This window comes from Nymphalis io, chromosome 20 (assembly GCF_905147045.1).
Source record: "Nymphalis io chromosome 20, ilAglIoxx1.1, whole genome shotgun sequence".
In the NCBI taxonomy this organism is placed as follows: Eukaryota; Metazoa; Arthropoda; class Insecta; order Lepidoptera; family Nymphalidae; genus Nymphalis; species Nymphalis io.
Genome location: NC_065907.1, coordinates 5972350 through 5999886, shown reverse-complemented (window position 1 = coordinate 5999886; position 27537 = coordinate 5972350). Strand labels below are relative to the sequence as shown.

Below are 27537 nucleotides of genomic sequence, written 5' to 3'. Positions count from 1 at the left end.
AGTAGTTATATTACTTTTTGTATGTTTTTCATTTATATTTTTTAGTTTTATTCATTGATTTGAGCATTTTTAAGTATTTGACGAATAAAACAACGAAGTAAAGCACATTTTAGTATTTTTATTTTTGGTAAAATTTACCACAATACAAAATAATGATAGAAATAAATAAAGTAATAAAATGTATAGACAGGACATAGAACTATGCATTGTAAAATTGGTGCTTTTAAAGCAATATAATATAATTTATAATAACATTAGGCAAAATGGCATGTGTACATTAAAAATAAAAGCATTATTTTTAACATAAAATAATATCAAGAGCAGACATTTTCACTTAATATACTTAACAAAATTGATTCATTTATCACTTAGTGATTTTGGTCTTTTTAATTTATATTTGTATACAGGACTAATAAAATGCACATGCGCTTAAATTTTAAAGCATGATCACATTAAATACAACTCGGAAATTATCTGAAATGTATTACAAAAATAAATCAATCCAAAATAATAATTGTCCAGGTCAAGAGATAAAACTTTACAAATACAGAAGGAACAGAAATGAAAAACAAAATTCAATGAATATTATTTCGATAAAAACTTATATTAAAATAGATGTTAATAGTAAATTTAATAAAATTACCTGTACTTTGATATTTATTATCGTTACTCGATGTACAACTTCTACTGTTTATTGTTCAAAATGTTTGAAATATGTATTATAATTATCTAAGGAAAATATACTTGATGGTATGGCTATATAAAAATTTAATTCCTAAAGACTAGTCCACAAGATTTTTGAGTTTAAAATGAGAGTGCATCAAAAATAACAAGGTAAACAATGTATAAAGATTTTTTTTTTTGAAACCTAAAAAATGGCTTTCTATATCATACAACGGTTTGTGATAAAGCTATAGATCAGTCGGAAATTTGATAGCATGAAAAGGAGCCGTATAAAAATTACAAGTACAGATTTATGAACGTTAAACTTGAATGTGCGCACCTCGAATTAAATGTTCGCCAAAATGACGAAACAATAGCCTAGCGAGTATAAAGGGCGCTGTGGTATTTAGAAATTATTGCATTGTTTATAATCTACAGTAAAATATAAATAAAATTATCGGTGCATGTATAATGCTGTACAAATTCTGTATTACTAAAACTATTGCATTTTGAATATATTGGCTTTAATCTATAGAATACGTTAATACTGCTTGATAGATGCAGTAACTTCAGTTCTAAAACTATTGCTGTATTGTTCCTGCATCTAGGTCTATTACTAAATTTGTAAAATTTGGAATAACCACTGGGACTAAATTTTCATGTGATGATAATGTGATGCTTTTTATTCTAGTTCCTTTTTAAGTAAAAACACACACAAAAAATATTTAAATATAAATTGATCTTTAAAAAAAATATAATTTTTAACTCAAGCTGTGCTGAAAAAAATATTAAAGCTAAAAATGTGCATTTTCACGTTAAACCCGTGGCTAGGAGTTTTACAGCAATCGCGTGTGTTGTTGCATTCGTCTGACCTTAGACAACAACCTCTCCGAGCCAACCCTCACACCAAATAACTTATTATTTACACATTATGTAATATTCTATAAAGTACATCCTAAGACTATGACTATAATAAAACGATTTGTCGCTTAATTATATTATTATGACAGATAATTTCTCTTATTTACAACAATTTTCTATACAGTACTTATTAAAATAACTAAAAAAAAAGTAACATTGTACTCATAACTTTGCTACCCTTCATTCGAATGTACTAATGTCGTAAAATCTAATTTTCCATTAAATATGTACAAATATGCTATGTTAGTCGAGACAACTGATCACAAGTCAAGAAAATAAGAACAAATGAGGAACAAATATACTACCACTAACCATACATTTACCCCGGTTTGGGTTTAACACATATCACATCAAAGTGTAGACTTATTAGGTATCCACTCAAGCCATTACAAATGTTTTAACCGACACAGATAATTAATAAAACAGTACAACTTAAAAATATTTACATAATGTATAAAACTTATCACAAAATAAGAAATATTTAATGCATGTAAAATCAATGAAATACACTATCCAACAATTTTAAACACTGGGTAGATTCAAAACGAGATCATAACAAGATTCAAGATGAAAACTTTTGTGTCCATTGCTCTGGTGGCACTATAAATTTCAAGAGGTGGGAATATACGATATGTGATTTGGACATATTGTCTAATACATGTACATATAAAATTGTGCTCGACCCAGTATTTCATTCTGCACCTTTACATTCCATTAAAAGATTCACAGTTAAGTCTGTTACAAATGTTGCTATAAAACATCCTTTCGTCCACTTATCAACGTAAACTACTTTCTCTAAAATTATTTCTAATTCAGTAATGTACTTACGTAATAATTATGCTATGCAGTAATTAAGTCGAAACATAGAGCTGCGTTTTCGCTTAGTTACCTTTTTACATTAAAAATCAAGGTAGCTTACACGTCAAAATAGTGTGCATTCGTTTCATACACCACACTTGGCCTCTACGACCAGCATAATTGACTCAACCAAATCATTCACGCGTACGCGTTTTTCAGTTCAAATATTTACGGCATTTTTTTGCTCCACAAGTGCATGGTATCTTGACTTCTTCAAAGGGAAACTTATAGTCATAGGTCAATTCCTCGCCGACGGTGATCCGACGAAGAGCAAATATTAATATGTGTTTGTGGCCATGAATATCAACGACACGGGAATAACAGTTGGGCTAAAACAAAAAACTTTCATTTATTACCTAACATCTATATATTTCTATGTAATTTCTATTTTCAATATAAAAGCACGTTTATACATTTTTGCAAATGCCCGCTAATTTATTATACTTATTGCAATAAACTTTGTTTGTAAAGGGCTGTGTTGTGTCAGAGCACAACAAAACAAACTAAATTATAAAATTAAAAGCTTACATCACATGAATGGTTGATGAATCTTGCAGCATTTCCTTTAAGAGTGGCGTCGACGACTAGGTTGTCGTCAATGCGGAACATATAACAACCACCAACACCGCGTCGCCCGCTCATTGCCTCGTATTTCTTTTCTCGCTGGTCTGCTAGTACCGCTCGAATCACTTCGCCAGCATACTCGATTACCATATCGCCTAAAATAATATTTAAAAAACAGCCATAAGATTATAAATATAATAAGAAATCTGGCTGACAAACGTTGTGGTCAAGTATAGTTCTATACTCTTTCACAGCCATATCATAAGTGTGTGTTCAATTATACCTTCTTCGATGTCTCTTTTACAAAACAGGCCACGTCCGTGAATATGTGATCTGTATACGCCGACAGATACTTTTGAAGTTTCTTTTAACTGCCTAAATCTCATGGCCGGTGGTAAAGTCGCCAGGCGTCTGAAATAAATTAATCTATAAACATGTTTTTTTACAATTTCTAACGTATTGCACATTAAAATGGAAAATATATATATATATATATAGATAGACAACGTTTTTTACCTTGAGATAGTGCTTTCCCCTTCTTGTCCACCGAAAGGCGGAGGTTCTTCTCTAAATGGGGAAGCCATCCAACTAAACATATCATGGTTCTGCTTTCTTGCAATGGGCCCCGTTCTTGCACTTCCCCAGGGACTCTCCTTGAATCCTTCACTTAAATCTAAATCATTATCCCAACTGTTAAGTAGACGGCCTTGACGTATCTTATATTTTGTACAACGGTTTGCCTGTAAGGATAAATATTCTTAGAAGAGTAATGTGAAGAAAATTTAACTAATAATTAATTTAAGAGGAATACTTACACCGGGTAATTGTTCAATTAAGTATCTCAAAGCATTGTTATTCAACCCGAGTAAATGAGCTCCTGATGGAGAAGACGGTAAGTTGTATTGAATCAATGGTAGTCCCGATTGTTTTCTGGCACTTTGAACAGCATCTATGACTTTGGCCCAAAGGTCGGTTAAGGATGAAGAAGAATAATTAAATCCATCTTCGGATGTCACTTCATATATAAGCTTAGGGCCGTCATCTTTCGGTGGCTCAGAAGTATGCTTAGGTTGTGATAACTTGTTTTCTTGTCCTTTAAAAACTTTGCTTTGTTTCTTTGTTACAATAACGTCTGTGTCAGATTTTTTTTCCAATAAAGGACGTTTTAAAATTTTTGAGGCAGCTAATTTTGGTGTTATGGCTGCCTTGTTAGTATCTTTTTCAATCAAAATCTTTGGAGGTTCAGGTTCAACATCTAAGCTGGGCAGTGATGTCATTTTGGGAATAGTCTCTACAGAGGCAGTAATTCGTGGCACTGGAACTGATGTCGAAGCGGAGCTAGTGTTTGGTTGTTGCATTTCATTGGATAAATGTAAAGCACGCGTCGCGTCCCTTTCTTCTTTTTCTCTCTTAGATTTTTCCATTTCCATCATTCTCTTTGATTCTTCAATTGCTTTTTCTAGATCACTATCAACATTTTCATCCTTTATGTTTAAATCTGGCATATCATTGCTAACAACTCTTTGCTTTGGTACTGCTGGACTTTTGGAACCTGATGTTTTCGTGGATTTACTTTGTCCATCTCTATGTAACGGTAAAACTCTGTTCATTGGTCGCATCGACATAGGATTTACAACATTTGTCGGTATTCCTGATTGTTGAGTCGGTGGCGCTTTTGGTAGAGTTATGCTAGAACTATTCTGAGTTGGTAGATTTATCGTGTTATTTTGTACAGGTATGCAAATCATATTATTATTACCATTTTGATTTTGTAATAAATTAGAATTCGTTTGCAAAGGAAAATTTAAATCCGCAGCAGCTTTTGAAGCAATCTTGGGATCAACAAGATTGTTTTGCACTGTAATGTTGACAGTGTTATTACTAGAATTAACATTTATATTCATAGGCGCACTATTTGGTATTGCTTGGAAAGGAACATTTATCATTGTGCTGCTTTCACTCTTTTGTTGATACGTCAAAGGATCATTGATACCAGCAACGTTATTGTTACTATTATTTGTAACAACGCGAATATTATGTTGTTGAGAAATATGAGGACTCATATTATTTTCATGATTTGAATTGTTTATTCTGTTTCGTTCTGGAAGGTTGATAACTCTATTGGTATTTGGAGGATTCATTTGCATAAATCCTATTTGGTTACTCACTGATATTGTGTGGTTAGGTTTCGGTTCATTGCTCACTAAATTAGCTTTAGCACAATCACTGCTAGGTAAGTTTGTTATCGGGATATTGGGATTTGGCGGTGGACCCATTATATTTTTTCCTCTGACCGAATCCTGCCCAAATTTAGTTTGATCGTTTACTGCCATATTATTCCTATTCATCTGGGTTTCCAGACTTGCCATAGACGTTTGTGTAGTGTTATTAGAATTTAAGCTACAACTACTATTTATATTTATTTGTGAATTAGTAGGTACTTGACCACCCATTATCTGATTTTGATTATTACTTGTATGAGCTTGTGAATTATTAATCATCATGTGAGAAGAATTGCCAGGCATGAGGTTTGCCACATTATGTTCAACAGAATTATTGCAACTCATTAACATATCATGGCCTGACATATTGTTTTGATTATTTGCTCCGTAGATAGAGTTATTATTCACATTGTTCATCATCATATTATTTGTAATATTGGTGTTATTCATGTTCATACCATGCATCATATTTGAAGTATTTCCCATGTTCATATTGTTATTTGAGTTTAAATTTGCACACATATCAAACGACTGATTATTAGTGAACTGATTGCTCGTATTTGAACAACTGCCACTACACGAATTTTGGATTTCATTTTTAATATCAGGAATATTGGGCATATGCATTAAAGAATTATTTATAGATTGATGGTTAGAGCTAGATATTTGCATAGTGTTATTTAGATTATTGTGCATATTCATGTTGTTCATTGAATTGATGTTGTTCATTTGATGTTGCATAAGATTGTTATGGTCCATTGAGTTTCTGTTATTTTGCATTTGGTTCATTGTATTTAAGTTCTGCATTCCTACAGTGTTACTATCATGTCTATTGCTATGTATATTTGACATAGCGGAAGAATTGTCTAATTGATTTCCGAGCGCCATGTTAACGTTGTTACTGGCCATATGGTGCATATGCATACCATTATCCATCTGTTGCCTGTTGTGCATTTGATTTGACACATGTTGATGCATTCCTAATAGATTATTATCGATATGCGGACGATTATTTTGCAATTGCATTATATTAGACATTTGATGTTGGTGATGATGAACAATATTATCCATTTGTCTATTTTGTTGCATTGACATTTGTTGGTTCATATGCATATTGTTGTCCATTTGTGATCGATTGTTATTGCTAGTGACGTGATGATTCATTTGCTGCATAGAGTGCATTTGCTGGTTATGCAGAGACTCCATAGATCTATTATTCGCATGAATTTGATGATTAGAGCCATTCATAGCATGTGACTGCATATTATCTATAATCATTCTGTTATTCTGCATATTACTCATATTAGATAAGGACTGATTTAAGTGCATATGATTTAAGTCTCCAAGATCATTGCGATTTGAAGGATGATTATTCGCCATATTATGCATGTTTATGTTCTGATTTATCATACTACTATTATCGGGAGTACTTCGATTAGACAGCATATTTTGGTTATGATTTTGTTGTCCACTAATATGATTATCATGAAATTGTCTATTAGATGTTCCTTGATTTAATTGTTGCATTTGATTGCTATTTTCAATGTGTCGACTGTGTTGAATCTGCCCATTCATAATGTGTATTTGATTTGACGATAATTGATTATTTTCGTGTGACATCATCTGCATATTGCCATGTGTTAAATTTGATGTATTTAACGCGGCATTAGCTATCTCGTGTTGTTGATTATTTTCATTTGATACTGACATGTTTATTCTATTGTTCACAATTTCTTGGCATGACATATTAACATTTTGCATAGAAGTATTTACAGAATTCATAAATTGAACTTGACCATGAGAAGAACTGTTAGAAATCGAACACATTTGATTATTATTAGGCATTGTTATTGAATTTTGATTATTTTGCATCTGTGGTCGTATCATATTTGGTGGTATAATGCTAATTGATGGGGAGTTGCTCATATTTCCTGCCACTTGACAACTGCTTAACTTGTGTATATTGATTTGACTCTGCATGTCATTGTTTTGTTTATTATCACTCGATCCCATGTTTTGGAAAGTTTTATCATTTTGAGCATGCTGCTGTGAATGTGATGACATTAATTCTTGTGAAAAATTTAAATGTCCTCCTTCTGCCTTTGAAAGAGCATTAATCTTACTCAATTTTAGAGTCGTGTCAGCATCAAAATTGCTATTCATAGATGATGGTGTATAAATATTCCCGGCAGTTATTTGTATCATATTATTAGAAGAGGAATGGGCTAAGTGGTGGCTGGCATTCATGTTTGATTCAAATTGATTGGAATGGATAGTATTCGACATTGAATTTCCAGCGTTATTCATTGAAAGTAAGCAATGTTGATTTTCTTTTCCAATTTCATTATGCGACATCTGTCTCGCACCGACGATGTTATTTTGAATGTTCATCGTATGGCTTTGTGTAGAGTTTGCCTTCATGGCAATATTGTGAAGTTCTAGCTTGTTTTCAGGTTGCCTCCAAGGTGTTGGTGACTTAATACTTTGTGTCACACTTATAGTAGGTAAACTACTACAGTTCGAACTTTCATGTAAATTTCCGCTTATTTCTATTACATGTGAATTTTCAACCTTCATTAAATTATTTTTATTTGTTGGTGCTATTGAACTTGAAACAATCGGCTGCGATAAAGGTAGAGATTGCATTGAAAATGAATTAACCGTGTTGGGAACAGACTGGGAAATAGCCATTAAAGGTTGTCCTGTTGATGCTACAAGTGTCACATTTGGTGACATGGAAACATTGTTTGGTTTAGATACATTAATTCTTTGAAGATTTTGGGATGTATTTGATAAAGTCATACTATGTATTTGTGATGTTATTGGGTTCATATTTGGTTTTCCGTTTATAATAGCCTGGGATCCGATACTGAGCGGGGAAGAACTCATTTGAATCACTTTAGCAGTCTGGCGGCTGTTATTAGATTGTTTATCTGGTAATGGCTGCAATGTTAAATTAGGTACAGAGGTTTTTACATTTTTTAAAGCAGGGGATGATGACTGTACCGAATGTGCTGTAACAACGTTAGGCCCTTGGTTAGATGATTGAGAAACCACGGTATCGCCTACGTTGTTAACTACAACGTATCCTGTAGGAACCTCTACAATTGGTTCAATTTTGCTCGCTTGGAACACTTGAGTTGTTGTTGCAGAAAAACTACTATTTTGCGCAAGAACACCTTGCATTGCTGTCGATACAAATTGTTGTGATGACATAACCGTATTTTGAACAATCGTTTCTAAGCCATAGTACACTGGTTGAGTTGTTGTTAAATACATGCAACCTGATGGATCGGTGACCATTTCTAAAGTCGGTGTCGATCCTAACAGTACTTGATCATTGCAAAATTGAGGTAAAATGGTTCCTTGGGGAAGAATCGTTGTACCAGGACCTGAAGATATTAAAGTGTTGCCTTGCGATGATAATGCGTTCGGGATAATCGTTGTTTGTCCGTTACCGATTCCACTTTGTGGTACTACTGTTGCACCCGCCGTTTGCAAGGTACTATTTGGTATAAGAGTTGCAGTTTGTGATGTTAAATTACCCGATGTCAGTCCTTGAATGGTTCCTTGTGGTATTATTGTAGTGCCATTCTGTGTATGAATTGCTTGTGGTAGAATAGTTGGACCATTTGGACCTTGTGATAAAATACCTTGAGTTTGAATTGTTCCCTGAGGCAATAATGTAGCACCTTGTTGTATTGTTTGTGGTAGAATGCCAACATTTCCTTGCGGTAGTAGGACTGGAATTCCCCCACTAGGCACTGCAACTAACCCACCAGATTCTGTCTGTTGTATTTGGAATGTTTGAGGTACAAGACCACTTTGTGAAATAAATTGTGTTGGACCCGTTTTAAAATCTCCTTGTGGTGCAATAGTTGCAATGTACTGCATATTTTGATTCTGTTGTTGTGATAATGCTTCAACATATGCCGACATAATATTTTGATTAGCTACAGGTTGTACAATAATTGAAGGCTGTCCAGTTTGGTTATTCGTTTGCAATTGTATAACGGTATTTCCGTGACCAAGAGGACTTTGATTAATTGTTGTGAAAGTTTTTTCTAACTTAGTTTGCCTTTTAATCGTAGTTGGTTTGGGCATTGGCCTTCCCCTGCCTCGGTTTGTAGCTTGAAATATAGGTTTCGGTTGCACCTGGGTTGGTTGTTTCTTAGGTGACTTTTGAGGAGTATTTGGTAGTATAATTTGCTGCTTTTGAGAACTAGGCGAAGTAAGTCTTTGGGCAGTCATAGCAGGTACAACAATAGTTGGGTTACCTTGAAGTTGTGGCCGTATCATTGGTTGTATATTTTGAATAATGGAAGCGTTTGGCATTCCTTGGATTGAATTGACTGGTAAAGTTATAGAAGTTGCACTAGCCATATTTGGAAAATTGGCAACTTGACTTTTACCTTGGATTAAAGGTGTTAGATTTCCTGATTGATTTGTTGGTATGGTTAATACTTGATTAGAGTTGGATGTTAAAACTTGAATTCCACCTGATCCAGATAATAAATGTGTCATATCGGTATTTCCTTGAAGTTGCTGTAAGTTTGTATTGCCTGTTCCCGGTTTAACACAAATATTATATGGAAGGAGACCTGGTTGTGCAATTATTTGTTGCGCCATTATTTTTTGCCCTCCCGCTGAACTAGTTTTGGGAGGTAACAACATCTGTGGTGTTACCACAATTTGTGGCGATGATAACACTTGTTGATTTGCAGATACTTGCACATTAGTTGTTTTACTCTGGTCAAATATTACTGTTCCTGATTTCATTTGTTCAGTTATCGTCATTGTCATTTCATTAGTAGGACCTGGAGAAGGTGTCTCAACTATTGTGCCATTTATTGTTATTTGGCGTGTATTAATTGACGTTCTTCTTGCAGAAATGCCTTCAGCTTTTACAGTATTTTCAGTACCTGTAACAACTCCTGCATGTATTATCATAGGTTGCGCAAATGCTCCCTGGAAAGCATTTTGCAAAGTGGTTAATGTTCTATTTTCAGGAGACTTTGGATTTTCACTTTCACTTTCACTCGTGGACATCATATCACAAGAAGGCATATGTCTGTCATAAGATTCTTTATTTCTGTATGTGCATTGACATCTATCACATCTTACTAATTGCTCCATTTGTCCTGAAGCAGAACCATCATCAAGTGGTCGCATAACTAATTCCGGCTGACCACTTATCGAATTACCAGCTATAGTAACAGTATAGGTACTTTCAGAACCACTTGCTCTATACAAAAATTGATTTGTTTGACTTTTTAATATATTCTCGTTTCCTGGATGATTATCTTCTGCTCCATCAAGTTGTTGAATAGGTGAAAAGTCATTTTGAGGACTACCTGGTCGTGAGCTACAATTACTCTCTGAGCCAGACCAATCAGCAGCTCCATCTAATTGTGAAATCGGACTGCATTGTATCTTCGTATAAAAATCTATAACATCCGTATAATAACCCTCAGATTTGTCATTTTTACTACCTGAACTGGTTTCTTCTTTTTGTTTAGGAGAAGTTGTACAGTAATTAATACCTGAAGTATGTGGTGTTTCATGACAATCATTTGACCCTGTACTTGTCTCTACCTTTGGTTTTTTATCGTTGCTTCTGTCTATTTCTTTAATGGTCTCTAAAGAATTTTCAAATACTCTCTGTATTGGACTAAGTTTACCAGTAATAGTTGACGATTTTCCCATTTTACATCTTTTGATTGTTGACGACAATAAAGTTGTATCAAATTTATTATTCCATGTTAAGCTAGTAGACCTTTGTTGGCCTCGGCCTGTGGTTAATGTCTTTAAGCTGTGATTTTGCAACAACATCTCTGATTTACTTCTTTTCAATTCCTTGTTGCTCGATTCTAAGCGCGCATTAAAGAATTCATCAATAAAATCACTAGATCGTGAATCGGACTTATCATCGGACTGACTTATTGCTCCAATAAATTCATTTTTAAGATCCATTGCAACTAGATCTTCATACGACATCAACTTTGGAAATATATCTTGCATAGATATACCATCTAACAGATCATGATTTAGATCTTCAAATATTGCATCTTTCACTTCAGGGGGTAGAAGATCAGCTGTATTTTGAGGTTCTTCTTCATCTTGTTCTTGCTTGCAAACATTATCGAGTAAATATTCAACTACTTGTTTTACTGCCAAGTCTTCCAAAGTAACTGTATTTCCAAACTTTATTGGTGATTTATCATTTTTAAACATAAGAACACTTTTACTTGTACCTGTTTCTAAGCTTTCATGCCATGCTCCAATTTCGGCCATAACACGATCTACAACTTGAACATCCATGCTGTGATCAACAGTAATATTGACACCAAAATCAAATCCTGGCATTGGTTCAGCCAGTATTAATTTCGTCTTTATAGTATACCTCACAATTTTAGAAGGTTTTTTACATGACCAAAATAGTCGACTGCACGAAAAATCAACAGGCATTAAAAAATCCTCATAATCTGAGACTGAAGGAACTATCTTTCCTAGACTATGTACTGTCAATGATCCCATAAGAAATTGTACATTATTAATTTCACTGTATCTTTTCTTTTTTTTATCCAATTCCACATATACTGGTCTTGTTAATTCAAAATCTGCATCTTTTTGTAGACTCTTTTTTGGCACGTCTTTTCCATGAGTCGGACAAAATACTCTTTTATCATCCATAAATGCGCAACTTGCTTTCCTCGCACAGGCGTAATGATAAGTTTCACTACAATTTTTAGCACAACATCCTACACTTGCTCCTTTTATTTCACATTCAGCACATTTTATCATTTTCCCTCTTGATATAGCAGAATGTACATTTTGAAGAGAACCATCAATTTCTTCAAATACTTCTGCAGACCACAGAGCACAGTTAGCATGAATCCAATCATTTTGTCCACAATATAATAGTCGCCCCTCCATGAAGGGCAAACCATCACCAGTCGTTTTGCATAATATGCAAATTCTAGAATCAACCATAGAATAAAATTCAAGAAGCTTTTCTTCTTCCTTTTCTCCATTACATTCAAGTTTTGGCACTATTTGATCAACAGGCCGTCCAACACGGACAGTTGCTTTTATGCCCTTAGTGTCACACATTTCCATGTCTTTTAAGGATTCAGAGTCTTCCTGTTCTCCTTCAACTTCCAAATTAGGTTGTAAAGAATTATGTTCACAATCAAACCAGGGAAACGTCTCCGAAAATAAATCTTTATAGATTGTTTTTAAATCTATACTTGCGGTTCTTTCAATGACATCTTTCATGTCATGGTTAAAATCTTTTAAAGAAATGTATTCATCACTGTTAACTCTTTTTTTTATATCCAATAGAGATGGTGAAATCAGCCTATTTAAATCATCGAGGGTGCTTTCATCTATAGGTATATTTGAATGTCTTATAATTGCTGGACTCAAATCTTGCTCACTTCGAGCTTCCGAAAATTCTTTAGAAGGCTCATCGTCATCAGATATTGGTTCATATTTTTCATCATGTAATGTTGTTGGTAACATAGTGGTTGCTTTTTCTATCTTATTTTGAGGAGGGTAATTTTCATGAACCTCCACACAAGAAGTATTATACTCAGCTTTATTGCTGTAGAGACCAGTGGAAAAACATATCTCTTTATTTTGCATTAAAGGTTCTTGAAGATTAACAACTTTATGTGAAGTATGAGGGATTTCCTCCTTTTCCATTTCAACATCAGACAATAATGATGAGCAATGCCATATTTGGGAAGTGATAGAACTGTCACTTTTATTTTGTCCGAAATTGTTATTTCGTCGACCTCTTGACGTATTTCTGTAGACTTTAGTTTCTGATGTATTCTTCATAGATTCATCACCACTATCAAAATGAAGTTTTCTTATAGCCTGTGGAGACATAAGTCGATATGGCTTGTTGGGCACTGGTGTATTTTTATGAGGTGTCAGTTTTAGAAGTGCACAAGCCTTTTTATTTTTCGCAAGTAATTTAAGAAGGTGTAATAGTCTTCCTTTTAGGTGTTCTGTAAGCATTTTTCTCCATGGTGGATCAGTGGGCATACACTTACAACAAATATACTCAATAGATGGTGGTAAAGCAGACAAGAGTTGATAGCCCTCACCAGATAAACCTTCACAACTAGCATGGACCCACCTTCCACACCAGCCACATTCCATCATCTGTAATAGAAAAAAAAATGTGTTATTAATAATAACTAAAATAATATATTGTATTAAATAAAATTGATTAATTAAATTTTTAATGAAATACATACTTTACTATCAAAATCATTGTCTCTGTAACAAGCCTGACACAAAGGACAGTAATTTCCTTTTTGGCGGAGTTTAAAACAGGGTCTGCAGAAAGGCAGGCTTCCTACAAACTTATTTACACGGCTGCTATCGCAGCTCTTGCACTTTAAACATGAACTGCAGATCTGAAATTTTATAAATCTTACTTTAGTAAAATCAAACTAAAAAAAGTAGTTAATAATAGTATTGGAAATCAATAGGAAGTAATATGGAATCACTTTATTTTTCCATTTACCATTTTAATTTTAGAAAAATCTGTCTTTTTGTAATAACTATTTTATAGTGTATAAATATTTAACTAATAAATCATCATCTTTATAGATAATTGATTTGGGGCTTGGTTTAAACATTTAATTTTTATGACTTGGCTTATTTTACTCAGTTTAAAAGAAACAAAATATCTTTTTACACTGCTATTTACAACTAACATCCTAAATTAAATTTTTATATTAATATATATAATTGCAATTTTTTATTAGTAAACCATTTTACCTGAGGCCAATCGCTTCGGTGATCTGGGGGAGCAGCAGGCAGGCAGGCCGCATGATAGGGCCTAGCACATGTGCGGCAACGAAGCCTGGCAGCAGGTCGCGCACAAGCTGCACACCACACACACCGCGCACACGTCCAGTCGCCGCCTCCACCCGCCTCTTCCGCGCACCATACATGGTACCATTCACAGCAACTTCCGCATACAAGCATCTGAAACAACATTTACATTGTTTTTCACATTTAAAAATATTATTACCCTTATTGTTCTAGTGCGAAGCTTATATTATGTCTGCAAATGATGAAGTTCTGGTTTCGAGTTCTGTCAGTAGTCAAGTTAGAAAGTTGTTCCAATACCTAACACAAGGAAGTACAGCCATGGTCTATGCTAACTAAATACCGTAAAGCCATTGCCCTGCAACTAATCATCTTCGGTCGTTTCAAATTACACAAGCAAACTAAAGAAATGTTGGATTCAATTTGCAGGAACCATTTTTAAAACAATAAAAAAAAGTTTTTTTTTAATATTCTGATTTGCAATTTTTTTTTTTTTATAGAATAGGAAGGTGGACGAGCATATGGGCCACCTGATGGTAAGTGGTCACCAAACGCCCTTAGACATTGGCATTGTAAGAAATGTCAACCATCGCTTATAGCCAATGGGAACTAAGATTTTATGTCCCTTGTGCCTGTTTTTAACACTGTAACACTGGCTCACTCACCCTTCAAACCGGAACACAACAATATCAAGTATTGCTGTTTTGCGGTAGAATATCTGATGAGTGGGTGGTACCTACCCAGACGAGCTTGCACATAGCCCTACCACCAGTAAATATATAATGATAGAAAGTATATCATTTCTATATTTTGTAAATAAATAGTAGAGCAGCCGTTGTTTTTAGTATATGACATTTTGAGAACAATTTTTTAAAAAAAAAGTTGGTGAAAATATTGGTTAAAATCTTAATGATATTACCTTTTCCTTCCCCGCACTTCCACATAAGAAGCAAAGCTTTGCTAAAGTAAATGGAATTGTGCCAATGAGGCCAAAACCAGAGTTACAGACTTCGTCCGGATCATAGCTCTCCCAAAAGTCCACACAGATCAATTCTGGTCTATTTTGTCCACATTTTTGAACACGCCCACGTACCTGTAAGACCAAAGTAAAATTATTCTCAGATATATCAAATATTAAAACATAATAAAAATAAATATTAATTTCATAAGTTACATTGGTAATATTTGTAAGAGGTTTCAATGCTGTTTTCCTTGGAATGAGATCCATTACAGTTTCATCTTCGCTGGAGTCATTTCTACCCAGTGTTTTTGTCATAACTATTGAATCTATCTTTCTCTTCTTAGATTCTGTTAAGCTGTCTGGGTCACTTTCTTTTACAATTACAGCTTCTGGGACTATTTGCATAGGTTTGTTCTCAATGTCTAATTCAGAATCACAGCTCGAAATAACTGGAGTAACTCTTTCCTTCTCCTCAATAAGCATTGAATTGCTGTCATCATCAGATTGTAGAGGTTTGTCTTGCTTTTCTTTTTCCTCCTGAGTGGGAAATGTTGCAATTGGTTGTCCCAGTACTATGGATGCACTTCTGCACACATGTTTAACTCTAGGGCCTTTAAGTTCCATTTTTTGCCTCTTAGGATCTTCACTCTGCTTTGATTCACCTTTATCTTTCTTTCTGACTTTTACTCTAGTTATACGACGCTTTCTATTAGCACTGAATTCTTCATTAGACTCATCATTTTCTTGAATTTCTTTTTGCGGTTTAGATTCCTTCTGTAAAATTTAGTAATACATTAAAATAAATCCACCTAATAAACCAAATTATTTTGAAGAACATAATGGCTTACCTCAATCTTATCAACATCATCAATTTTTTTGGTTGATTTTATGGCAAAGATATTATTATCATTTTCAGTTACCAATGCACTAAATGGTGCTTGGGGAGTAGCTGTATTACTGGAGCCTATTCTCAGAGGATGAGCTTGTGACAATGGTCCTGAAGGTTTTGACCCGCTCCTCATGTAGGGAGGCAGCATGGCTGTTAAAGTGGCTCTTATATGTGGGGGCACTTGGAAAGCCTTTAAACATAATTTTAGCCAACAAGCCGGACAACGTGACTTGTTAGTACATTTAAGTAACTTCCACTGTTGTGATCGAACAACTGGGGGAACATGACAATTACCTAAAAAATATATTTATTAATAAACAAAAACATATATTTAATAATAGTTAAATTGTTAATAGTTGCTTACCTTCACCCCTCACGCAATGTGTAACCACAGGTTGTGTTCGTAAAACCATTTTATCTTTCTTTAGTAGCTTGGAAATAAATTTTCTGCAAGACTCACACGAGTATATGCCAAACTTTCGTGCCTGGCGTACAAATCTGTAGAATCTAACTGCCCCACAAACACCGCATGTAACAGTTGCAGGTGGATTATTAGCTAAAAGAAAGGTTTTTATTTTTAACAACTATATAAGAATATAATACTTGCAAATTCTCTAATACAGATGTGTGTAGCAAACAGCTAGTGTTCAATGAAATAGCCTTAGATATTTTTGTACAGATATTCATTAAGGTAACATTGCATGTATATAATAAATAGAATATATCTAAAAACAAATAAATTGTATGTTACAAATGAAAATGGTTTCATCATATTTAATTTTTCCACAAAAACTTTTTGAAATTATATATATAAACTTTTCAGATAAACATAAGAAAAACTTACATGATACAGTTGAAAGAGCTGAGAATGGACCATCAAGTCCAGTTGTAGATGGTGCTGGGGTAGTTAACTGTAACCTTGCTTCTCTAATGATGACTTTTCCACTCAATAACTGAGAAGCCGATGTTTTGTCCTTTTCTGGACTAGTAGGAGGCTGTTTTTCTCCTTCTTCTCCACTACCTTCTAGGCTATCACTGTCCCAACTCTCCTCAGACTCTGAACCAGTACTGCTTGTAGAACTACTGGCATCAGAAATATCCATGAGTTTTCTCATTGCATGCCCTGATCTATCCTCTTTATTTGGTTCAGGGGATTTTAACTTCTCCAAACTTTCAACATTAGAATTCTCATCTTGTGAGTATTCTACCTCTTTTGTTTCTCTTTCACATGAGAAAAAGTCTCGCACTGCTTTCCTTGAGCTAGTGTTACTGAGATTAGAAAATGAGTTTCTTGTTTTGTCTTTAAACAGACTTGATGTTAGTATCGGCTTGTCTCTAGTTTTCTCATTTTCAATAGATTTTTCTGTTTCTTCTTCTTCAGGAGTATCTTCGTCATCATGTAGGTTGTTAAATACAAGCCTCTTTAATTTTGGCTTCTTTAAGACTTTTCCTGTTGATAAACTACTTGCAACCAATGTATGTTCATCGCCTTCAATAAATCTTTTATTAGGCTTAATTACTCTTGATGAATGACTACTCCTTACAGGTAAAACAAATTTGGTGGAATTGACATTATCCCTCTCAATTGGTGATATACTCCTTGGAGGAGGTGAAGTACTGCGACTGTCACTAAACTGTGAAAATTTATTTATTGGTTTAGATAGAGGATTCAAATTTCTTCTTAGATACCCTTCTTGATGTTCCAATGATGATTTTGAACTTAAATCTGTCAACTTAGCTGGCTTTAAAATACTATTAAATGTGGAATACTCGGTCTGTTTGAGAGATGATTTCTTTTTGATAATAGATACAAGTGGTGCATGATGTTTTATTGGAACCTTTTTAAGTGGCAAAAATAGGTCCTCGCAACTCTCGACTGTTCCAAATGTCACTGTTTTCTTCACTGGTTTAATCTTTTCAGTTTTAGGTAACTCCATTTTATTTTGTGATCTTGTACGAACGGGTGATTTAGCCAAATCAGTATTATCTTGGTGATCTTGATTACTTTTAACAATATTATTAGTTACATTCTCATTAGCTGAGTTTGCCTTATTCTCACCATTATTTTCTTTCTTCTCTTCTTCCTGAAACATTAAAAAATATATGATAAAAGAACTTAAAGTATATGATAAAACCATTCTTTTTTCACAATGTGATTTAGTAGATTTTTTAAATAAGCTAAGGAGACTGCTTATTTATACAAAAAGATAAATGGCAACAGTTAAACAATATGAATTGGTTGAAAAGTATGTATTTAGTTTAAATTGTAAACAATGTCATGAACTGTGTTATCCATATACGGTAACAAGTATGGCAAGAATACAAAGGGATAGTATGTGTATGGTGTGATGTGTATACTTACTTAGTTATAAATAATAAATTGGTGTAGACAAAATTAAAACAAATATAAATGACTATCAACACACAACACAGAAATTGACAACTATTTCAGTAGAATTTTACTTTGAAAGAGTATACAAGAACATCGTAGGTATTCACATACATGTTGTATATTATGACAAGACAAATTATGATATGACATTGACATGAGAATAACATGTCATTTCAATATTTTAATTTATTACGAAATTCAGAACTAATTTATAATAAACAGTCAGCCTAAGATCTGACAATGCCAAATGTATAAAATCAAATTTTACATTGAAAACTTTATTTGTCATTTGTTTACAAAAATATATATAATTTAACAATAATTAAGTGAAGATAACAAAATATATAATAAATCTACATAAGAACACTTTGCTACATTAAATTTATTCAATTACAATATTATACATAATCAATCTCTACCTATGTATCAGCTCTACCATCCTAAAAGTTAGGTTATAATAAGAATACAAGCTTTAATAATGTTAAATTAATTAAAGAATACTTAGTTATAAGCAATTTTATTTTTATTTTGTGGAATCTAACTTGAATGTCTTTGTTGACATCATACAATGTAGAGAAACCAAAATGTCAAAATACGTTCTTGTATTGGCACCACAATACGCTTGGCGCTTCATTTATGCTTGTACTTATTACGTAAACATAACATATCCCTAAAACATTTTTCATTTTATGTAACTTTCTTCGACTAACAAAAATGTCACGGAATAAGCTTTACCTCTTTCTCTCCAGCAAAATCGTTGGCAGCCGAGCCTCGACTGGCTGAATGATTTTCTGGTGCAGTTTCATGATAGACGGCGCCCGAAAGGACACTTATACGCTTTCTATTCTGGAATTTTAGCGGTTTACCGGGGAACCTAGACCTTCCCATTTTGATATGCACATAAACGAAGGACACTTAGTGCGTTCCCAGCGGTCGCGAGGAAACTGGCGCGCATGCTCCGGCCCGCGCGCTCCGCAACGCCATTCCACTCATTTATGCAATGTGTACGACAAATTACGACGCAGTTCTCATCACATGTACAATCAAACATAAACACAAATAGCGCCCTTCACATAATTTAACAAGACAGACACTTTACACAGTTTTTGCAAAAGACGACATCATCCATCATTTTAATGGTACACTGATCGTTAACACTATAAGCCGTCGTAACGCTTCCATTCAACGTAGCGTCAACGATAAAACAAAAGAGAATGTAGAAATGTACTCGTTTCTATCACACGACACATCGGTAACAAAATCTATGTTTTCTTCCATTTGTTAACACAACCAAATTATTGAAATGAATCGCTTGTAATTTGACAAAGATGGCTGTGCGACGCGCTATAACAATAGCGAACACGAGTGATTAACGAGACGAGGCGCGCGAGGCCGCGGTGTGAACGACACCTGGCTCTCGGAGGCCAGTTATGGATTTTGAACCAATCGCGACGTTAATTCGGACCGGTATGAAAACAAACATGTCCGATGTCGTTCGCTACGTCTTGCTCTATATGGTAACTATCTGCATAGACGCGTCACTTCACTCACTCTTCGCAGTTTTTTATCAATAAAAATGTAATGTTTTCATCTATCTGCGCGATTGCTCTACGGTAACTATTTACGATCGCTTTGATTGACCATTAAATGTAAAGCACAATAATTACATTTCTTAAATTTAAAATTATGTTGTAGTGTTTACATTTCACCATTTATTTTGGATTAAAACATAGTGCACTAATTTTACGAAATCAAATAATTTGATTAACTATGTATTACTTTCAATCTTCAAGGTCGACTAATCAAGAATACATACTGAATATATTTTATGATGAAGCGATATATTTTTCTAATTAGTAAATATATTTATATTATTAATACCATAAGTACCATAACATTAAATAGTGTGTTAAAAACGAATATACATATATATATATTTACTTATCGTTTCGGATATTATTATTATAGGAATATGTAGCATTTTTAAATTAACAGTTGGTGAATTTTATTGTTGTTTGGTAGATAATTGATTTAAAACATTTCTACGTTAAATTTCGTTTAAAAGAATAATCCTTATTTGTTTATTTTTGTTTTTCAATGGCTGCATTTTATATTATTTTTGACTTGTTTATATTATGTTTCAGTACAATTATAAACATAATGGATAAAAATCCATACTTGTAAGCATATTGTACCTATAGCAGCTACCCGCACCCTACTTATAATGTACCCCTAAACTCTACCGGTCGATCATGCGTAAAGGGCGGAGAAGGGATGCAAAAAGGGAAGAGCATCGGTCCTTAAACGCTACCTATAACTATACTTATACTAAAGCATATACGAAATATAAATATCCTTCTAAAGAAGAAATTAACTTGTAAAAGTACTATGTTTTATTTAATACTGACCTCTAGTGTGAGTTATGGGAACAAAAAGTTCTATACTGAAACACTTCCTGAAATACATAGAGAAACGGCAGTATGTCCTCGTGAGATTTGATTTCGATCGAAGTGAAATCGTCCACACTCACTTTCCTTACTAATTTTCACTTAAAGTTAATAACTTTTTACTTTTTTTCACTTGTACTTTATAGAACAATGTTATCTTTATTTAGTAAACAAGATTTAAAGTGTAAATATTGTGGTAGGAGTAATATTTACATCACTTTCGTTGCACTGGTGTTGGTGCGTGAAACTGTAGTAGCGAGACTGGCGGTGAGGCGGCGCGCATGCCGCAAGGGACTCGGTGTAAATATAAAAATGGACAAACTCCCCTTCTGGGGGCTCACCCTGATGAATCACAGTGATTTTAAAAAATCTTTATACTATATGATGGTTTTAATACAAATTAGATTTAAAAACTCTAAGAATCAACTTTATCTCTAGAAAGACGTGAACTCGACAGTTTAAATTTAAGCGGTATAGAATTATAAAGTTTACTTCCGCGTACTTAACAAAATATTGATCGACGCGACTCCCGCCGCCTGTGGACATTTTTCACTGAGACCGATTTAAGGAAGCAGGATAATCGCTGTAGATCAGCCGCTTGCTATTCGAATTATGTCCAAATGTATGACAGACCCACACAGCAGGTAGTAATTTTTTGTGTTATTTGGGTTATGCTTATTAGAGTAGGTAAAAAAAATAATGATTCATACCTAAACTATGTTACAACTTATTGATAAAATTTTATTATGCATGTTATATTAAATTAGAGATATGCCTAACATAATATTTGAATAGTTACTCCTTTCAGGTAGATTCTTCAACGTATTTTGTTGTTGATTAATTGTTATTGAGGCCAAATTTTCAATTATTTTTTTAATGCAACTTATAAATCAAAAGTAGGTATTGTAAATTAACAACATTTAAAGTAAAATATATTTACGTACGTGTATATTAATAATAATACAATCTTATTATTTAAAAGAATAAAGTAAGTAAACCTAGATACTTTACAAAAGATAAAACAAAGTTATGTTTGAAGGTTCCATGTGTTCTTCCAAATCTATGTTCTAATTTGTCTATCTTTTTATATTAAAATATTTTCATGGAGCACATTGATATTATTTTTTCATTTATACACAACAAAAACAAATAAATCATTCAAAATACGCAAACTGAGTATTTGACTATAATTTGTAACTTTATTATAATTTGTGCTTAAAATATGTTTAACAATACAATCTTAATTATTTGATAAATTTGTATTATTATAATGACTTTTTTTTTTTTGATTACATAATGTTTTAAAAATAATCTATTTTCCGCATATATATGATATGAATGTTTTTAATTAAGAAATTTACAAACATTTCCTTTTGATTTAATGTACTTATCGTGAAGTAGAGTCGCGAGTATAACGCTTAATTTTATACAATTAAACACTTAATATAACAAAATTAATTCATTTATTTTAAATAAAAACGGATACTATAAGTTGGATAAAACGTATTTTTGAGATTGTATGGAAAAGCAACTTTGTGGGTTACTTACTTAAAGTTAAAGACTAAAATTAATTCTCGATCGCCTTGTTTTGGTATGACATTACATTTTTTTGTTACTTATTTGAGCAAATTACTATGGTGATTTTGTTTTGTTTGTTATATTTTGTTGTACAATATTATTAACATTTTATTTTTAGTAACTATATGTGTCATTTTGACCTCTATAAATTGGCAAGGGCAACTTGATAACTGGTTAGACGATAATATATGTCGTATTCATCAAAGTATTATCGAATAAATTAACATAAATTAATTGATGATAGCGACTGTCTAAATTAAACCCTAACTCCTTGATAGAAGCGGATTCAATAAAAATTGAAGAAAAAATTATTATCAGCTTATTTCACTGGTACAAAAGACTTTTTGTCAATGCATAATTTTATTCGCATGTATATTTTTTAAAGTTTTTAGTGGTTGAATTGTTAAGTTTTTTATTGTTTTAATTTCGAGCCAATTGCCACGTATAATACAAATGGTACGATATATATTATATATATATATATATATATATCTCCTTATTTAAAAAAGAATAACAGCATAGCAATAAGCGTTTTATCCCTCGTATTAAGTAAAGCTTGTGTTAGGAGTGGGGTTGACCTAAGGGGTCAGGATCAAACTTGCAACTTTTATATCATTAGGCGGTCCGTAAACGATTACGCTATTGACGCTTCAAAAATAATTATTGCAAGATGGCAGTTTACCGTTTCAGAACAATAATAAATCAAAATAGCTTATATATGCTATAGCATTACAGATTTTAATTTGTTAATATTTATACAGAATTTATTTTAAAATATAAAAACATTATTGAATAATGAGGAAAGAATAGTACACATAAAAAGCAAACAGTAATAATTTTCCGCATATTTTTTTTCTTAACATATAGGTACTTTATTTCTACTTTTTTATGGATGATTAAGATTTCTTTCTGTACTTATTCATAAATATACCAAGGATCCAACGTCCTAATTCTGTTCTTGAGTCGTAGTTGAGTTGAGTGAGTTGAGTTGAAAGATAGAGAAGATTGAGAATATAATAATTTATATATTATTATTATTTCAGAATAAGCTATTTATTAATTTTAAATGTTGTTCGTTTCAAATACAGATTACTCTATTCTTTTTTAGATACGTTATTAGACTTTTCAAAATTCGCGTAAGTCACTACGTGCACAGTGTAACAAGATCAAGAACGTACGTTAACAACGGATCACATATTTGGTTAATCCTGATGATTTTTTAATATATTTATCCCATTAATTTTATACATCCATGTTAGTATAAATACTTCAGGCCACCACTCACAAGCTACTATTATTACGATGCTACTACTTTCATTTTATTCAAATAATAATTAATAGACAGTTTGTTTAACTTTTTAATTGTCGAAGTATGTTTTCTGGAATTTCTGGTATATTTAAATCAGTCAAACTTTTTTTTTAAATTATACACATTCATAATATCAAGACTACGTTAAAAATTAGTATGTCAATTAATAAAATAAAAAGAACCTATAACGCTTAAAACTATGAGATTATATATTATGTACAACCGATATAAGTTAATATAAAATTATTTAATTTATTAGTCTTGCCTCTTCGACTAATCTTAAGTTATTTGTACTACCTTGTTTAATCACATATAAACGCTTGCGTCATATTAAATTTCATCAAAACTGGTTCAGTGGTTTAACCGTTAAAGCGTATTAAACAAATAATAATAACCTTTTTTGCATTTCTAATATTACTATTATATATTTATTTTAGCAAACTAACAAGAATTAGGATTTTTGTTAAGTAAGGTAATATAACACCCATAATTGAAAAAATAAAGTTTACGACTTATCCTAAATCAAGAGGTCTTAGGGATTTCTTTCCGTTTTTTATGGACTAAGGAATTTTACATAACAAGGTAATTCCTATAACTGTATTCTTACAATCACATTTTATATTTACAGTGACAGTAATTTATTTCACATAATGGTACAATTACGTCTTGTAACTTTTTTTTTAGAAATATTTTTTTCCCATTTTTCGGGTTTATCAAATCTTTTTTTTTCCGTTTTCTTAACATTTTCTAACTTAACCCTTAATTCTTTCGAATCTTTTCAAAAATTCCAGTTTCGCAGATTAGTTTTTTAACCTTTGCCTGTGTCACTAGTGCGAAAAAATCTAAGTCCCACTTAGGGATTATAAAATAAATACAAATTTTAATTATTAATTTTACAATGGTTTTTTGCAATAACATAAATTTTTGTAGCGTTCCATTTATTTTATTACAACGACAATGACAGCTAACTTAAAAAACGCTTATATGAATAGGCTAGAAAATAAAAATGCTTTTTTTATAATGTAAATATTGATAAGAATCCAGGTTGAATATTGCTTGTTTTATTAATCAACATATTATATTACCTTTTTTGTTGGTATTTTTTCTTGCCTTACCATAGACATAAATTAGACGTTAATTTTTGGCGCGTTTTCTTTCAATGTATCATTTTTGTCTATTTACTTATTTAGTATTTGCATCTGAGAACGAAACTACAATTTTTCATTTCATTTTGTATTTCGTTTATTATATATTACAATTTGTTTCTTAATATATTCCCATCGAATATATCATCATTAAAATATTTTGTTAATATCTAAATTTCTTCAGCACACATTAGCAAAGCATATTTGTACATCTAACTAAAACGACCATGCCTGGAAACAAAGATTTGAGAACGCTTTTAAAATTCACTCGCCTTACTGACAATGCTTTCCCGCCAGTAAAAGGTTCAGATCGTGCAGCAGGATTTGATTTAAAAAGGTAACTGTATAAATCAATTATATGTAATACCCTTAAATGCATCATGCATTAAGTTGATGATATAATAAAATTAACAAAAGCTATTACTATTATTACTAGCGTATTACTAAGTAATAGCGAATAATGTATTAATTTCGTTTAATATGTATCCTTAACTGCCTCCAATGTATGATTTTTGAGTTTCAATACATTAGACACTAAAATCCAATATAGATAAATCTAGATCGTAATTTCAATACAAAAGAATCGTACAATTAAAAAATATATATATTTCAAAACTTTTAAATATATGGCCTGACAAATGTGGACTGTTGTCTACAAATAACTACATATTTCTTTATGCGGGAATGAATTAATACACTTCTTTGACACCAAAGTTGACACAACTGCATACATATATGTATAATACAGAGTTTATTATTAGCATATGAAATATTAATTCATACAAAGGTACATGTTATAAAAGTATCTCTCTCACCTTTGCATAGAGCACATAAAGTTGAAATAATAAAAAAAAGAGTAAGCAAGTTACCCAAGTTGTGCTAAAGCTCAGTTCTTGTCTTCCACATCCAGTCGGATCTTGTCAGCTTTAGGTCATTGGTTCATCATCCAGATCAGTAATATCTAATATCACTGGAGTATCTAAATCTGCCTGATCTGTGCTGTGTTATTTATTTTGATGAAGATTAATATTGTGTAACAGATACAATTCACTTAGGTTACTTAGTTAGTGAATTGTATCTTTTATACCTATTGTTGTAAGCAATGTTTCTTTTCTGTTCTTCAAACGAGGCATGAAAAGGCATCTTGCCGGCCCGGCAAGGCAAGGAATAGTGCAGAACATTATTCTCAACTGTACTGGCCATTGTCACATTTGTACTCTACTACCACTTACCATCAGGTGGAGTAGTCATTTGCCTTCCTGATAAATATAAAAAAAAACCTAGAATGGTAAACTTTTATATAATATCACAAAAATATGTAACATGAAAATATCATACCATGCCTGTACTAAAACTTTAGTAATAATGATTTAAAATTTAATATCAATCGGATTCTTCATGCCTAATCTTTTAATTTTTCACATTTACAGTGCCTATGATTATAAAGTTCCCGCTAAAGGCAAAGAATTGGTAAAAACAGATTTACAAATTGAATTGCCTTCTGGTTGTTATGGAAGAGTTGCACCAAGGTCTGGCTTAGCTGTCAAAAACTTTATTGATGTTGGAGGTGAGTTTATTAACAAAAAAATTATTATAATGCATAATTGAATATCAATATCATATTCAATTCCAGGTCTGATTTTATACCTTGATAAGCAAGGCAATCCTCACATTTTTTATCATTTATATGTAAAAATGATGTTGTAAGTAAAATTGACTTTAAAGTGCTTAAAACTACAATAAAAAAAAAGTGTATAATTATAATGGTTTATCCATTAGCTTAATTATAGAATTATAATATTATTGAATAGGATACAAATTAACCTAACTATGACACTACAAGTATGAACATAAAGTATGAGCAATGTTCAATTTGAATTTAATATGTCGATAAAAGTCTTATAGATAATATTAAACTTTTTGTTGCAGCTGGTGTTATTGATGAAGACTACAGAGGAAATGTTGGTGTAGTGTTATTCAATCACTCTGATCAAGACTTTGTTGTTAAAAAAGGTGATAGAATAGCTCAACTCATATGTGAAGTGATTTTTCACCCTGAATTACTTGAAGTAGACAACTTAACTGAAACACATAGGGGAGATGGTGGTTTTGGCTCTACAGGAACACAGTAAAATAAAACATTAAATAGTTTAAAAGATATGTAATTAAGTTTATTTTATGAATAAATGATTATAAAAATATCTTTTTTGTACTATATTATATGACTAATTATTACTCTCCTCAAATTTATCTAATACACTTGGAAGAATAATTTTATCCTGAGTTGTAATTGACGTGCTGGTAGGTTGTGTATCAACTCTCTTCAGAAATGGTTTCAAAAATTTTTTCAGTTTATTATCCGTTTGTATTCCAAAATCAGTTTCAGCTTTCTCTACTCTCTTTTCAAGAAATTCTATATTATTTTGTAATTTTAAAACAATTTCACTTAATGTTAATATTTTTTTTGACAGTATCGTTACTTCGTTACGGTACTTGCATATATCTTCAGTTATAGCGATACTGCAATCCTTATTTTTTAATTTTATCATTTGTAAGACACTGGTTAATTCTTCAAGTCTAGTTATCATATTATCAATCACATTTTGTACTGTTTGAAAACCGCCGGACAGATCTAATTTTAAGTATTCAGCATAATCTTTCACAACATCCTTTAACATTTTAACAAATTAAACACCGAAGTCCGGATATAAATATTCTAGACAACTGGCTATTTT

General features: G+C 32.3%; 2 protein-coding genes across 2 annotated transcripts; one reads left to right on the top strand and one right to left on the bottom strand.

The window, feature by feature from the left end:
- Window positions 1–112: 112 nt before the first annotated feature.
- Window positions 113–19847, bottom strand: LOC126776297 (histone-lysine N-methyltransferase trithorax). The gene is made up of 13 exons (XM_050498693.1): window positions 19059–19847; window positions 16776–18015; window positions 16296–16487; window positions 15891–16225; window positions 15256–15816; window positions 15001–15174; window positions 14028–14237; window positions 13499–13660; window positions 3822–13403; window positions 3523–3746; window positions 3290–3417; window positions 2971–3161; window positions 113–2771 (listed from the first exon to the last, which is right to left on the bottom strand). Exons 1-13 carry the CDS (start codon window positions 19209–19211, stop codon window positions 2598–2600), a joined length of 13326 nt encoding a protein of 4441 aa, XP_050354650.1. The 5' UTR covers window positions 19212–19847; the 3' UTR covers window positions 113–2597.
- Window positions 19848–24838: 4991 nt separating this feature from the next.
- Window positions 24839–27005, top strand: LOC126776433 (deoxyuridine 5'-triphosphate nucleotidohydrolase). The gene is made up of 3 exons (XM_050498950.1): window positions 24839–25139; window positions 26233–26369; window positions 26732–27005. Exons 1-3 carry the CDS (start codon window positions 25030–25032, stop codon window positions 26932–26934), a joined length of 450 nt encoding a protein of 149 aa, XP_050354907.1. The 5' UTR covers window positions 24839–25029; the 3' UTR covers window positions 26935–27005.
- The last annotated feature ends 532 nt before the right edge of the window (window positions 27006–27537 follow it).